The sequence below is a fragment of the Condylura cristata genome, unplaced genomic scaffold (assembly GCF_000260355.1).
Source record: "Condylura cristata isolate star-nosed mole 26May11 unplaced genomic scaffold, ConCri1.0 scaffold00020, whole genome shotgun sequence".
Classification (NCBI taxonomy): domain Eukaryota; kingdom Metazoa; phylum Chordata; class Mammalia; order Eulipotyphla; family Talpidae; genus Condylura; species Condylura cristata.
The window spans coordinates 15,008,813-15,025,149 of record NW_004567121.1 but is presented as its reverse complement, the minus strand read 5'-3'; the positions used below and the strand labels follow the sequence as shown (position 1 = coordinate 15,025,149).

The 16,337-nt window shown below is 34.5% G+C and overlaps 1 protein-coding gene across 2 annotated transcripts in view; it reads right to left on the bottom strand.

Moving 5' to 3' along the window:
• The window catches only part of SRBD1 (S1 RNA binding domain 1), a 154,053-nt gene that overhangs the window by 71,962 nt on the left and 65,754 nt on the right, over positions 1–16,337 (bottom strand). For both annotated transcript variants that reach the window (XM_004686235.2, XM_012727663.1), the window contains exon 15: positions 3,711–3,802. In XM_004686235.2, coding sequence (XP_004686292.1) covers positions 3,711–3,802 — 92 coding nt within the window. The remainder of the gene's footprint in view (positions 1–3,710; positions 3,803–16,337) is intronic.

The following is a 16,337-nucleotide window of genomic DNA, read 5'->3' as shown; positions in this document are numbered from 1 at the left end:
ACATTTACTTATGCAGCAAATAGCCTTGTTAGGACAACATCCTGGTCATGATGAATAAAGATGGAAATCAATCTTAGTTCAATCAAAGATCCAGGTGAGTTCAGGCTTTGCCACCATGCAAAAATCCTAGCTACCCTTGGGCAGTTTCTTTTTCTAGTGAATATACTTGGTTTATTGCTAGCGTCTCCTTTATTCACCTTAATATTGCTAAGTACAGCAACAATAGATTGGAAGTGATGGTTTAAAGGTGACATACTAATTCTTCAATAAGTCCTAAGAGACTCTGGAATAACAGTGTCCCCTACAAAAAAAAAGTTCAACATAGAGCCTAATATTTTAATATTTCTAAAATTGATGTTTTTCATTCAGAAGCTTTTCACTCCATATAGCAGAAATAAACATGGTAGAGATGGGGGATGGGGCGCAGAAGAAGGGAGCGTGATGAACACTGTTTTAAGATAGAATTCAAAAAGGAGTAGGCACAAACTTTGGAGAGAGGATACTGCTGTTCTCCTTCTGACAGGATAACCAAGAAAAGAGTTATTTAGTAGGCAGACACATGCACACCTGTAGGTCGAGAATGATCAGATTGACAACAGATACCTGAAAGTAAGAAGCAGACAGGTAGCTCAGGCAAAGAGTTTTGATAGACTGCTGAGGGACAGAATGAGAGAAAGGAATGTACTTGGGGCATATTCACATTCATTTTGAGACAGAAAAGGTTAGGACGAAACAGTGAAAGAAGCAGAGTATGAATGGTGAGGACAGCACAGTAATAAAAATCAAAAAGACTTCTGGAAAATGTTCAACATAGAATTACCATCTGTTCCCCAATTTTTACTCCTAGGTATACTCAAAAGAAATGGAAACATATGTCCACATAAAAAATTATACTTGAATGTTCCTTGTAACATTATTCATAATAGTGGAAAAGTAAAAATTAACAAAATGTCATATACCCATACAATCAAAAACTAATTGCCAATAAAAAGGAATGAAGTGCTGATACATACTAGAGCATGGATGAGCCTGGAGAACAAGTGCAATCAAAAAGCTTAGCCCCCCAAAGACCACATATTATATGATTCCATTTATATGAAATAGTCAATATAGCCAAGCTATGTAGAGAGAAAATAGATATAGTGTTTTCAGCGGTTGGGGGAAAGAAATAAAGGGAAATAGATTGCTAAAGGATAAGAGGTTTCTATTTGGGGTGATGAAAACATTCTAAAATTAGCAAAAGGGTTATACAACTCTGACTCTACTGCAAAACAAGTATGTATTTGAGTATATCTGTTTTCAATTCTTTTTCAGAACATAACCAGAAGTGGAACTGCAGCACTACACTGTATTCTATGAAGTGGAACTGCAGGACTACACTTTATTCTATGTTTAACTTGGTTTAAGACCTTTGCAAACAGACCTTCTATTAATTGCTTATTTTAGATCCACACTCAGTCCTTCCAAAATACTCTAAAGGTACTTGATGTATTTCCTGAACCTTACAGAGGTACCATGATCTATTTCAGGTTAGTTCTCTGTTTTCTACAAAACTACAATTCAACTTCTGCAAGTTGGCTGTGTCACTTATTACCCCAGCCACTTACTTTCCAGTTTTAAAACTATTGTTGCTATTATTCTTCTATTCACCAGTCCTATGAGTTTATACCTTTACTCTATCACATGACTACCACTTTAATAAAGATTTCAAATGGGAGTAAAGGAACAAAAGGTATAATCTATCTTCCATTTAAAGTGAGACATCTATAATAAACATTTTAACACTATCTATCTACTAATCTATGTTTCTCTCATGCATAGTGTATTTTTTATGGGGGGGATGTAAGCAAGTGTGTATGTGTGTGTGTGTATGTAAAATCATATAACCTAGGTTTTGAATAATGTAATAAGCTGGTCAAGAAGATGTAGTAAGGAAGGTCATTTTCTTCTTTTTAATACCCATATTAATGCTGAGGTTGTGTTATATTCTGATACAGTGGCATCAATCACTGGATTGATGTGACTGACATCAAGTACTAGGAAAGCGAAAGACTTGCAATCAGAAAATAGGAATTGAAAAGGAAGCAGGTCCTTGGAAACCAAGAGTAGAGACTCAGAGATTCTTTCAATATCTGCCTAGAAGGCTAAACTTGAAGACTCAAAATGTATAGGTAGATATTTTGAGTTGATGTGATCAAACATACTCATTGCCACATGGAAGTGGGCTGAGGCAGGAAGAAGGCACACCTGCAATGAACCACAAACTAAACACAGACTTTGAAATCAGTAAAAAGGACCACATAACAATTCCTCTTTTATTATCTCTAGTTCTGTTGGAAATTTGCAATCTCGTCGCTATAACCTACCCACACAGACTACTGATGAAGAGGAAACAGCAGTAGGAGGTCTGAAGAATTTCCACCTCCTTCATAAAGTTGTCAACAACTTTAATAAAGATTAGTAGATTCGCATATACTGTCACCTTAGGAGTGTCTAAATTTGATTTTCTTTAAGTATCCTTTTTTTAAAAGAAGCTAGATATGCAAATATTATGTATACACTATATGGCCTCTTAAGCCTTGGTTTCTTTATAAAGTGGAAATTATAACAAATGTCTCACAGGACAATTGTGAGGACTAAATAAAGTGATTCCGTAATATAGCTATCCCAATGCTTCACATATGTTGGGCACTTAAAGAATATTGCCAGCTGCTACTATGCCTACCATATCAACTCCTCCAACTATTATTAGTACGATTATTAACACAAGACAAGGGGTCGCAGACCACAGTGAGCTGGTATGTTAGGAAAAGTTTCACAAAAAGAAACAAGCTTTTTAGGCTGGGATCTGAGCTGGAGAAGCTGATCATTCTAGACAGAGGATAATATTGTGGAACACACAATGGAGGGGGAACTGCAGCCTCTTCTGAATATAAAAAAGATGTGTTAAAAAAAAAAAAAAGATGTGTTTAACTTTAGATCAATGCAAAAACATTCACCTCTATCTCCAGGAAGAGCCTTCAAAATCAGTCAATGATACCTGATGAGAATACTTAGGGAAAAAAATATATAGTCTAAATATCTACCAATTACACAGAATAATGTTCTGGCCAGATCTCATGTTTTGTTATGATGCCAATTACACTAAATGTTTTGAAGTACCTTTGTTTTTCCATACACAGGATTTTAACTATTCCACATATGAAAAATCAAAACAACTAATTACAGCCAAAGTAGGCTGTTTTAAACAACACACTGATGATAACCACTATAAGCAATAAAGGAGAAACTGGTCCTTTGACACATATTTAGCAATAAGCTGAAAGACTATTCATGAATTTTCACTGTAAATATTTTTGTGTTAATATACCACTTTTTGCCCAAAAAAGCTGCAATAAATAATACCTTATAATAAAAGATCTTAAATTGTTTCATCATTAACTCTCTGACATTTAATTTTTTTAAAGATATTTTGTGCTATTTTTACTACACTCCAGAATGCTATGCAGTGTTCTCTATAAACAGTATTTTTCCTCCTGTTTTCCTGAATTCTAATTATTATTCCAGACAAGTACTTTCTCTCTTCATGCCAATTCTTATACACGTATCATATCTTTAAAATGTCCTCATATACTTAAATATTTTGGTTGCTTTAAAAACAAGTTCAAATATCAAAATCAATTGCTTTTGCATGGTGCATAATTTCTTACCTGCACTTCTCAAATTAGGGTCCAGTCCTGGCATCTCCTTGTTAGCTTCAGGACTGACACTATATATTGATGCTCCTGCTTCACTGACAATACTGAGGAGGAAAAAAAGGATGGATATCATTTCCCAAACTTTTTGCCTGGGTAAGGAAAATAAATGAGCGAAACCGGGCATTACAAAACTAGGCATTACAGGAAAAAAAGTAAGAGGACAAAATATTCTCTTGATCTCAATGATACCTAAAGCATTTAACCTTTCATTAAGATAAAGTGAGTAAGCAGTATTTGCTTTTTTTTTTTTTTCATATAGTAAATACACAGGCTTAAAACCATAGTGAATTTATGAAGTTGTTTTCTCTATATTAGTAGTAAGAGCTTATAAATGACTACAATGGATACTCCCCCCACCACGATGCCAATTTCAAATTTGTCAGGCCATACTAGCTTCTCTAAAATTTCTAACCCATTATAGCCTAACATGTATGATTCTTGCTTGAATGAATCATTCTAAAGCATCTTGGAAAACACATTAAAACACCTGTGAATATGTGGGTAGAAACAAAAAACATTTTCATGTACACTGTCATGAATATGACCTGAATATGACTAACCACAACAATGTGAAAAGAAAAGGGATCAGATGGGATATTTTTCAACTTTTCAAAAGGAGCTAAAATTCTTTTAGTGAACTAAAAAATAAAATCTTTCACTTCGGGCAGGTGTTTAAGTATTTTACCATGTATTTAACCAAAGCATCACATTTATGTTTGTCCTTTCCACTTTGACTCTACATACTTTACAAACCATAATGGGAACCCCCAGTACAGCTGACTTTAGTGTGGTGTTTGTCATTTGTACAGGCTGAAAATATTTTTAAGTTAGAAGTCTTCTTTATGATGTAATATGCCTCTCCCACATGTATTCAATATACCTAACCCTCTCTACCATTAGATGACCTAGGTGCCAAGATTCAAAAGCAGAATTTTTTTTTTTTCCTAATGTGAAATGAAATTCTTTAAGAGTAATACAACGGTTTGTTTTTACATCATTTTGTGCCTTTTTCCATCTCAGTTGTAATCCCCGTGGGCCATCACCCGAGTGCCATCACCACAGTCCAGTGCACTTCCCTCCCCTATTGTGTTTTTTTTTTTTTTTAAGATTTATTATTCATACAGAACTGGGGTACAGGCCAGAGGCTCAGGGGCGGTGAGAGGCTTCACCAGAGACAGAGTGGGGAGCAGAACAGGCAGATTGACGAAGTACACTGCTGAGGGGAGCAGCGGGCGGGTCAGGAGAGGTCTGGCTCGCCATGTGGTCTCCTCCGGGGCAGGCGGCAGGCGGGAATCGAACTCATGCGGAAGTGGCTTCAGATTCTCAGTGCTGTGCTGTGCTTTAACCCGCTGCGCCACCAGGGAGGGCCATCCCCTATTGTTTTTTAACCCATTTCCCATTCCACTCCTGTAAAATGTCTCTGGTATATAGCTGTTCATTATTATTATTATTATTTTCTAGTCTGTTCCTTTATATTCCTGCTATGAGTGAAACCATCCAGTATTTTTCCTTTTCTTTCTGGCTTATTTTACTAAGCATGATAAAAGTAGAATCATTTTAGTGCTTGATTTTTAATCCACTTTAGGAAAACTCTCCTTTTCTCTACTTCGCTATACCTGCAATTATCAGACAAGATAGTAGATAACGTTTAATACATCACTCCGTTCTAATGACTAAACATCAATAAATAGTTAGTTTGCTATGTCTTTAAAGAACACATCAGTGAAATTTGACAACTAAAAACTACTAGAATTTGAGAAGACAATTCTGTAAATGTGAAGATTTATACACACACACGATTGTATTTTACAATCTATCCTAAATTTCCTAATGGAAAAAAATGAATACTGCAACTGAAAAGCAATACTGCTCAACTTATTCTTCATCAACACCATCATGATACACTAAGAGGTAACTGAGTGCATTTTATATACAACGTGTAAAACCAAGCATCATACAGGCTTATCTCATTTAATATTGGGGTGTGGCATTATTTCTACGGAGACATGATGTAACTAATATGATACAGCTGATAAGTACCTGTACCAGTTTTAATTCTAACCTGCATGATTGTACAGCATAAGCATAAGTAACCTCTGAATAGCTTCACCATTTCTCATAAAAATAAACACTTATTTATCTTTTTTTTTTTTTGGCTAAGCAAAAAATACAACATCTATTTAAGAACTATTCTCTTAAAACACAAACCTGTAAAAATTCATTTCTCTCTTTCACATTTGATCAAAAGGTAAAGTGAATTTTGTTTCTTATATGTCTAAGGCAGACTGTAAAGCATACAGAAGGTCAAATATGGTCTATAATTTCAGGATTGATTAAAAGATAAAGGTAATTGCACTTTTTCTCAAAAATAAGATTCACATGCTTATCTTCTATTTATATAACGGTCAAAGAGAAACTATAATGTCAAATAAAGCTTGAAGTGAAAAAGAAAATTCTTATTGTGATATAATATGACATCAAAACCAATTGTATAAGAAATAGTTTCTCAATTCAATTATAGTAGCACTTCCTAATCTAGAGTCCTTGGGTTCTGGGCAGGCATTAATTAAAACTGTGCATAATGTTTGTGTTTGTGTTTATGCTTTTTTCACTAGGAAAAGGAGCTACAGTTTTCATTGATGTTTAAAGAAATCCATGATCCCCCAAATGGTTAAGAAACACCAACACAGAATGAGAATATTCAGTTACTAGCCCATGGAAAATTTGGTTTCAAACACAAATTAACACTTAGTCTAAAAATCTCCTTTCCAAAAACCCAGAGTACCCATGAAGTGCAGACTTGACCTATTATTAAGAAAACAGAATGTTTTTAAAGCTCTTACCACAAATTTATTTTCTATCATTTCCAGAAGCCTCTAAAATTTCCAGTATTTAAGCAGAAGGAATTTAAATGATAAATAAAAATTCCAATTAACTGTGGCCTTAAGCAGTCAGGTACCTGAGAATTTGCTGGATGATTCACTGTCTCTTAGAAGTTATAATTCTCAATAGGCTGAGGGAAACTATTGCAAAGAAAAACACTCAGATAATAAATATTCCTCCAAATACCATACTGCCACTTCTTTTAAACACAGGAATACAAAACAGATGTGACATACTGCACCCAAAGATTTTAGATTAACATTAATATTAAATCAATACAAAATGTAGTAAATTTTATGTGTGTTAAGTTATTACGGAGCATGGGTCCAATAATCAGTTAAGGACTTAAGCACAAATCAAAACGCTTAAATAATCTAAATGAACAGAAAAACCTCAATATGGATCACTTCAATATAAAACATATAGTAACCTAATAAGCATACGTGGCAAGAATGAAACAAATCAAGCTCAGAGTGGTGATGACTTTTTTCAGGAGACAGTACTAAGAACAAAAGTCATTATGTCTTTTCTCACCCTTTATTCTTCCTTTTTGGGGTTTAAGGATAAGGCAGTAAGCAGAAAAATTAACTTTCTGTTTATTGGGAAGTTTCCCCCTAAACTACTGAGAAAGAATTCCAATTATAACTAATATATTTTGAGAAAAGCAAAAATTAACTTTGCAAAAAATGCAGGTATCTAATTATTCAATAAGTGTTCTATTTCACAACACAAATTCCTCTCAGTTGTAAACAAAATAAATTCATAATCTTAGCAATTTGATGATATTATTTATTTTGCCACAAGGCGAACAAGACTAAGCAGAATTTATTTTAGGTGGAATTTAACTGAGAGCTGTAACTGAACTAAGGGTTCAAGATTATTCCAATACTCTGTATTTCCTTCAAATTGCTAGTTTAGGCAAATATATATAATAGATACAGAGAATCTCAAACTTTCAATGTATGAAAGTACACTACAAAAGTTACCAGAATACTGTATATTAAGACAATTGCTAAATTCCCTGGAGTTAACTCTGAAGTTTCTAAACATTTTATCGAATTCAGCAGCAGTATTTAAGGTCTTTCTATTAAAAACAAACAAACAAACAAACAAAAAGACACAAACCATATATGCATAACCAAAAAGGCAAGTGACATATTTACTTTTAATTTTTAAAAATCTATAAAATACTTTAAAATGCCAATTTTTTGCTATTTCAAGTAAAATTCAACGATGTCAAAAAAAATCTGACCATTATTAAGATGTTATTTAAAAATATGTTTTAACTATAGGATTTATTTCCAGTTTAAAAGACCCTTTACCAAAACACTGCATATTGATGTTTTAAATTCAGATTTGCAAGTAGTTTTCTGCCTATTGATTCTGATGGTAAGAGAATGACCATTTCACAAAATTGAAATGGGAAGTGTAGAGGGGAATAATTATTTTCATGAGACTGCAAAACTTTTTTATTTTTAAGTTATTAATAGTTTTCACATTCATTTATAAGGTTACATGAAGTTCTATGAGTCTCCCAATTCTCAAAGACAGCATTTTTTTCTTATTTCAAAATAAATGCTTCCTTATTTTAACAGGAATACCTTATTCAAATGTAGAAATTAAATGAAAATGCAGTTATTTCATACAATATGAAAAATTAGGATATACTGCTTAAACTAACAAAAACTTAAGTGTTTTAATTCTTCATAAAAGTATACTTTAAAAAAATTAAATAGCTACCATACTAAATGCTTTTTCACTGCTTTATAAAAATCATTTCTTTAAAAAACACTCCTCCAAACTTTCTAAGAAACAATCGTATAAGGAGCATTTTTCTTGACCTAAGTTTCTCAGTAAAAAATAGGAAAGAAGTGCTAAAAATGTTAAACCATCAAATCTTAATTCTTTGTTCTACATATAAGACAACCTGCTCAGAAGCATGAAAGGATAGTTATTTGTATATTAGGGATAAGGACACGAGGCAAAATCAAGCCACCATGAAAAAAGGGGCTCTCAGATTTAATGTTAAAGGATAAGTTTTATTTCTAAGAAAGTCAAAGTAAGCTTTCACCCCTGTATCTAGTGATGAATTATCATTTCAGGAAATATCAAAGTAGTAGTATAGATATCTAGCAATAACTATTTAAAGGGTTCACTAAATGGAAACTACACCGTCATTAAAAGTTTTAAAGTGTCAAGTGAAAAAAATGTGTTGCAAAACTATGAGAACTTTGATGTTTTAAAAATACATGTTTATGCAGCAAGAAAAATCAGGTTTATGTAATATAACATTAATAATACTTAAATGAGTTATTCCTATTGCATTCTTATTTTTTGATTTTTTTCCATAATAATCATGTAATATTTACTTATACCCAGAAAAAGTTAAAACTGAAATTTAAAAGTATCAATTGCCTATTGGTCAGAAAATCTATTAGCTCATAACGATCAACACTTTTTGACTAAAATTTCCTTTATGATTAGGGTTATACTGAACTTAAATCTGGGTAAATATGTCAGTTGCTAGTAGTAACCTCCAAACATAGAATCTAAAAAACTCAAATAATTTTTCATGATCTTGTTATAACATAAAAGGTGGCTTAGCAGAAAATCCAAGAATTGGATTTAGTCCCCAAGTTTCCTTCATCAACACCAGAGCACAATCAGTTCACTGTTGACAACATAAAGATGTGAAGTGACACATTGCATGTACTAAGAAAGTAGCATATGTGAAAAAAACACTAGAGGCAAAATACCGTGAAGTTGAAAAAAGAGAAAATACACAACCTCAAGATTTCAACGGCACCAAAAGAATTTACTGTTAAGTATGTAACACTAGCACCACCTGGTGGAAGTTAGATACAATTCTCCAATTATTTAAAAATTTCTAAGCCATCTGAAAAAATGATGTCTCCCAAGGTGAACCATGGTCATTTATCATACAAAGGACCCACAACAAACCTGGAGTACTTAAAATAGCTACAAACAAAATCATCAAATGTACTCTCTGATAGACAGATAGCCTATCACATCTTACTCCATTTCACAACACAGAATTCCCATGGTTATTTTTTCTTCAATGTACTATACATCAGATTAAAATAACACTTTGTAGCCAAAACAGAAACCTAAAATTGGGCAAACTCAAATTGTTTACTGCCAAACAAAACTTTTAATTTGAAGTCTGGGGTTCCTCAGTACACCAGTTACCTATCCCTCCGTGCTATAAACAAAACATTAGTAAGCAACATGAAAATCTTGTTCTACTACTTAGCATTTTAGGTTTATGTTCACAGTGATGCTAATCTGTGACAATGTGTCATTATTATGTTTAAATCATTTACTCTTTTAGTGGCCATCTGAGGATAGAAATGACAAAAGCAGTGATATTTTTAAATGCCATCACAGCAACTCAACAAACTGAAGGACAAAGAAGACAGAAAGTCTATCTCCTATTTAGGGTGAGTTCCTCCATGAGGTGGGATCAAATTCTAACAAAGAAATTGTCAGTCTCCACTATCCACCACTATTTTTCCCTCTCTCCCTTGCTTTCACTTTCTTCTGCTTTCCTTTTAAAAGTCTCTTCTCTCTCCTTCTATGTTTAATTCATTAAGCTGTCATAAGTTCTACATCAGACTACCAAAAGAACTCAAAGGAACAACAGTTTTAAAAGCAACCATAGGGCATAAAGCATAGGGAAAAGGACAAGGACACTACTAACTCCATGACCAGAAAAGCAGATGGAAAAAGGATAACTGTGTAAGCAGTTCTTATAAACATTTCCATGTTATCAAGACAAAAACAGGCCCTCCCTGGTGGTGCAACGGATTAAAGCACAGCCCTGCAAGCAAGTCATAGCCACCTTGGTGCTAGTTCAATTTCCCCCCCAGGAGGTGACCCACATGGCGCAGCAGACCTCTCCTGTCTTGCCCGCTGCTCCCCTCAGCAGTGTACTTCATCGATCTGCTTGTTCTGTTCCTCACTTTGTCTCTGGTGAATCCTTTCACTGCCCCTGCAGCTCTGGCCTGCACCGGGGTTCTGTATGCATAAATAAACAGATACTGTTCCAACTTTACAAATGAAATGTCCTTGGGTCAAAATTTGAAATGTATTCTTTTAAAGAATATACTGTCAACTCGCCTGCCACCACAAATACACTCAAAGCTGTTTCTCCTGACCCTTCAGTTAACTCCACAACTGTCATCTTTCTTCTGTACACAATTTATATTTACTCGTATAATAACAGATCTTCTGTATGCATTCATTCTTGTTCAACTGCAATTCTATTCCTACATAAATTGGGAGTTTCAAAGAAAACTGTTTGGAGTTTCTTACAAAAGAAAAGGTTTGTTTTATTTATTCTTTTCTACCCCTCATTTTTGTTTTTAGATTAAATACATGTAGAGGAGTTTAATCTACTGATAAATACAAGGAAATTAGATGGAAACGATTTGTTTTCAGAAACTTACTGCAAAATATCTTATTCTTGGCCTTCCTTGGTGGTGCAGCGGGTTAAAGCACAGCACTGTGAAGCTAAAGCCACTTCCGCATGAGTTTGATTCCCGCCTGCCCCAGAGGTGATCACTTGGCATGGCAGACCTCTCCTGACCCGCCCGCTGCTCCCCTCAGCAGTGTACTTCTGTGATCTGCCTGTTCTGTTCCCCACTCTGTCTCTGGTGAATCTTCTCGCCGTCCCTGAGCCTCTGGCCTGTACCCCAGTTCTGTATGCACAAATAAATCTTTCAAAAAAAATATCTTATTCTTTTATTACCCATCTATATAGTAATAGAAGTCAAAGTGAGAATTGCTAAGTTAGAGGATATATTAATCTAATATTTTGCTAGAAGTGCTCAATATAATACTAATTATTGAAAGTTTTTTTGAATGAACAATAAGATGAGAAACAAAGAGAACAAGCCAATAAGGAAATAATAATTAAAAAGAGAGAAGCTGAGTTACAATTTGCCAGCAAACAGTAACCCAGTTCTTCTTAGCCTTCAGCTCAATAAAGTTCTGGAAATAATGGTTTTCGCAAATAGTTCCCTATCACTGATGACAGTGAAGTACACTGATAAATGACACATATCAATCAGTTTTCACACCCTGACACCTCCCCTTCCTTTGTTCTCTTCTTTGTATTATCCCTCCCTCAGCTACAACCAGTATTTTCTTCTGAAGAGAACTTAAACCTCAGCAAAAGTCATCATGTTCCAGGTAAGGGAAAGCCTACCTACAAATTTCATCTACCATAATCATCAACCAACAACCTCTGGTTTATATACCTAAACCTTTGGGGGGGGGGCAGTTCCAATGTTTAGAATTTATTTTGGCCTGCAAATAATGCTGGGGGGAAACAAAACAGAGCAAAACAAAAAAATGACCAACCCTCTAGACCAACCCTCTTCTAATCATGGTTTTAAAAAGTATTCTGAACAGATGGAAAGAGAATAAGTTGTTCAGTTCAGCTGGCTACCCCATTTAGGTCTCTATCTATAGTCAAATCTTTACTTTTTTGGGATCACTGCACATTTCTGGCTCTGCTATATTACACTGTGTAAATATTTAGGAGAAATAATTCCTTTCAAGGATCTAAACTTCTACTATCGTTATGGCAAATGAACCTGTTTATGCTAAGTTCGTTAAGTAACAGCAAGCCTAAAGGAACACAGGAATTTACTAACATATGTGGTTCACAAACATCACTATCACAAAGTTTCTCATGGGGACATATCAAGAACATAAAAGGTCAATTTATTTTTATTCGCACTGCCCTGTAATTTTCTTTAGCTCTACTATAACAGTTCTTAATTTGAATCTTTCCTACATTTACAGGGACTAGGTAGAGTGAATGTACATTTAACTGTACTCAAAACTACGTGCACCCCCATGTAGCCTTCCTAGATTCTAGAGAAGTAGTTCTTGAAACAGGTTCTGTATCTGAACCTACTGGAGAATGTTAAAATACAGATTGGTGGGCCCCATTCACAGAGTTTTGCTTTACTTGGGACAAGGACTTACACTTCTAACAAGTTCATGGGTGGTGCTGACACTGCTGGTCCTGAAACTTTTTGTTTTAATGATTTGTTGAATATAATTTATATCTCATAAAATTCACTCATCTCAAGTATACACATTTCTATGACTTTTAGTAATCATTGCACAGCCATCACTAAAATCCAATTTCAAAATATTTTAATCCCAAAAAGATCCTTTGTGCTTATATGCTGTCCTATGTCCTATTCCCACTTTCAGACATAGGTGTCCACTAATCCACTTTCTTTTTCCATACATTCATCTTTTCTGGACATTTCATATAGATGGAATTATAAAATGATGTGGTCTCTTGTTATCTGGCTTCTTTATGCAGCATAAATTTTTGAGAGTCATCAACATTGTAGCATTAGTACTTTCTTTTTATTGCTCAATAATATGACACTGTTGTAGTTTACCAGTTTACCCATTCACCAACTGATGAACTTTAGGGGTGGCTCTAGTATTCTAGTATTATGAATAATGCTGCTATAAACATGGACAAGTCTCTGTATGGACATATGTTTCATTTTTCTTCACTAGACTGCCAGGATAGAAACGCTGGGATATAAATTTCTGATTAATTTTTAAGAATCTGCCTAGGCGCAATGAATGAGGGCTCCTGTTTGTTCATTTCCTTTAAAGTATGTGTTACTTACTGTATGTCTTCTTGACTTCAACTCTTATTTGGGTTATACAGTGGTATCACTTGTAGTTTAATTACATTTCTTTAATCAGTAATTATACTGGGAATTTACTCTATACATTTATTGGCATTTCCTAATCTTCAGGAACAAATACAAATCTTTTTTAATTATTTGCCACCTTGTTACTGAGTGTTAAGTGTTCTTTCTGTATTCAAGCTAAGCCTTTATCAGATATATCATTTGCATATTCCCTCACAATTTTTGACTTGTCTTTTCACTGTGTGAACTTTTTGAAAGAAAAGTTTTGAAAAATACGGTTACAAAGCATCAAAAATTCCAAAGAACCAAACCCTTGAAAAAAAATGTGAAAGTTTAGTGGCTTCCCATCTGCTTAAGCAATAAATGTTATTTGTACTGCTGTCTGCTTTTCTATTTTGTTTTCTTTTAGCAAAGACTGTCATAACAATCACCCTAAATATATTTACCATTTTTAGGAGAAAGAGAACTCACAGCTAGCTACATAAATTGAAACAAAATGAATAAATGTAGCTGCAGCAGGCTTGAGCTGTACCTGGGAACACTGGATGATGAGTGCTAGGACGATGGAAGTGGGCTTTCTGAGCCAGTACTTTCAGAACTGATGGTCAGTGTGGTAGCTTTGGACACCATAGTTAAGATATAATGAACAGGGCCCTCCCTGGAGGCGCCAGGGTTAGGACGCAGCCCTGTGAGTGAGCTGTAGCAGCTCTAGGGCAAGTTCCATTCCAGACCTCTCCTGACCAGCCCGCTGCTCCCCTCAACAGTGTCCTTCATCAGTGGGCCTGTTCTGCTCTCCACTCTGTCTCTGGTGAATCCTCTCACCACCCTGCTCCTCTGGTTTGTACCCCAGTTCTATATGCAGAAATAAATAAATCTTTTTTATAAAAGATATAATGAATATATATCCATTCTAAAAATTAATGGAAACTAAGATAAATGTACACCATGGTAAAGACTATAGAAGAGATATAGAAATAGTAGAAATTATAGAAAGATTTACCTTGATATTTTTATTTAATTTTATTAGTCTTCTTACTCATGGCCTTTTAAAATAATTCATACACCAATATAGGCCTTTCTTTATTGAAAACATAGAGGACTTTAGAAGAATTCAAATGGTAGCTAAAGTTCAAATCTTGTCTAGGAATATAGCTTATAAATACCATGAAATGTACTTCAAAAATATATAGGGTATGTTTGATTCTGGTAGAAGCAATAGAAAGATTATTCATTTCTCAGCTGAAATTCAAGATATTACATGTTTATTCCATGAAGATTATTAATATCAAAAAGCAAATCATAATATAAAGAGGCTTATATGAATATTGTCTTTTATCACCTGAGACATACATTTTATAATTCTCTGGAAAAATTGTAACAACAAAAAGAATCCAATTAAGTTTATAGCAAGAACCCTTCTTTATATAGTTCAAGTTGACTAGGACCTAAAGAATTCAGCTTTGTTTACTAAAGAACTGTCAGGATTCCACTGTAAAATGTTTTCACATATTTACGTTTCAATTCAAGGTTCTTATTGATAATATAAAAGCCATTAGTCCTCACTGCCTTACAATTGCTGGAAACAGTATTTATATTTCTACTAGTCTTCATAAATTACACTACCAGAAATAAGCCTGGTGGTCAATGTTCATTCTCCTATTGTACTGAGAAATCTAAAGCCATTTAAGAAGCTGTAAAGGGATACTAGAGAATATAGCTTACATGTGATCCACAGTCTTTCAACATGATGTGAGCCCAATAAAGTAACTTTTAGGTCATCCTACCTCAAAACTTTTTTGCAATTCAAGATAACTGGAGTCCTTGGACCTTCTCACTAAAGTTTTAGCAAATTAGGCTATCATCATCATTGTGATGTTATTGGACTTGAGATCTAAAACCAAGATATGAGAGCAGAATAGAAATACTCAGTAGCATACAGCCAATTATAATTTATTCATAAGACTGAATGGTAAGAAAAAGCAAAATAATTTTTTAAGCCTCCATTCTATTCCAGAGTTCAATCTCTTTCATTAATCAGTGGGTGAGATACCAGTTACTAAAATAATACACTCATCAAGTTAGTATTTCTCCAGAGAAATACTAGATTATTTACCAATCAATCCTCTGGTCTTAGAACCCTAAGTTGCTCAAGGGGGTAAGTACAATGATGTGACAAGGACCTCAACCAGGAGCTCTTACTCATGACCATGATTAATGTATATATGTATGTGGCAATATGATCATAACAAACACCATCCTCAAAATCTATAATTTCCTAGTGAGGGTCTTAATAAAAACAATGATGGGGGAGACCCAACCTTTATCACTTATCCAAAGAAATGCAAAGTAACAACACAAAACTAAACTTTTTTTATACAAACAGCATCATAGTAAATTAGTTCCACACAAAATAGGTACAAAGGAGAATAAGAACACATAAAAAGCCACATCCAAGTCATCTACATAAAACCTGGGCAGTCCTCTTAAAACTAACAGGACTGTACCAATCCAGCAATTCACCCATCTGTGAACAAATGCCTTCAGTCTACTCCTGAGAAAGGAAGAATGACCAGTTTCATCTATCCTCATCTTGTCTGAAAATCTTGACATTTTTCAGTAGTAAAAGTTCCAAATGGCAGGTGTCAGAATGCCTCAACCTCACATGTGGTGCTAGAAGGCAGAAAAAACAGCAGCAGCATGTGGTTATGTCAGAGACACAAAAAGCTGCCTAGAGAGCTCATTCTGAAAAGAGCATAACTCAGACTCTGTTAAATCACTCTAGTGCCAGATGCCACTACCAGAACAAAGCTGAGGTGCCAACAATTAGCTGCCCAGAGAAACATTTAACTCAAGACTCTCACAAAAGGGAAAACTGCTGAGTGCAATGTCACCTGTCCATATTCTGTCTGTCTGATAATTTGGTCAAATTAGCTCCTTCTCTGAAGGAAAAAAAAATGGTCACAGAACTCTTTGTATAGTA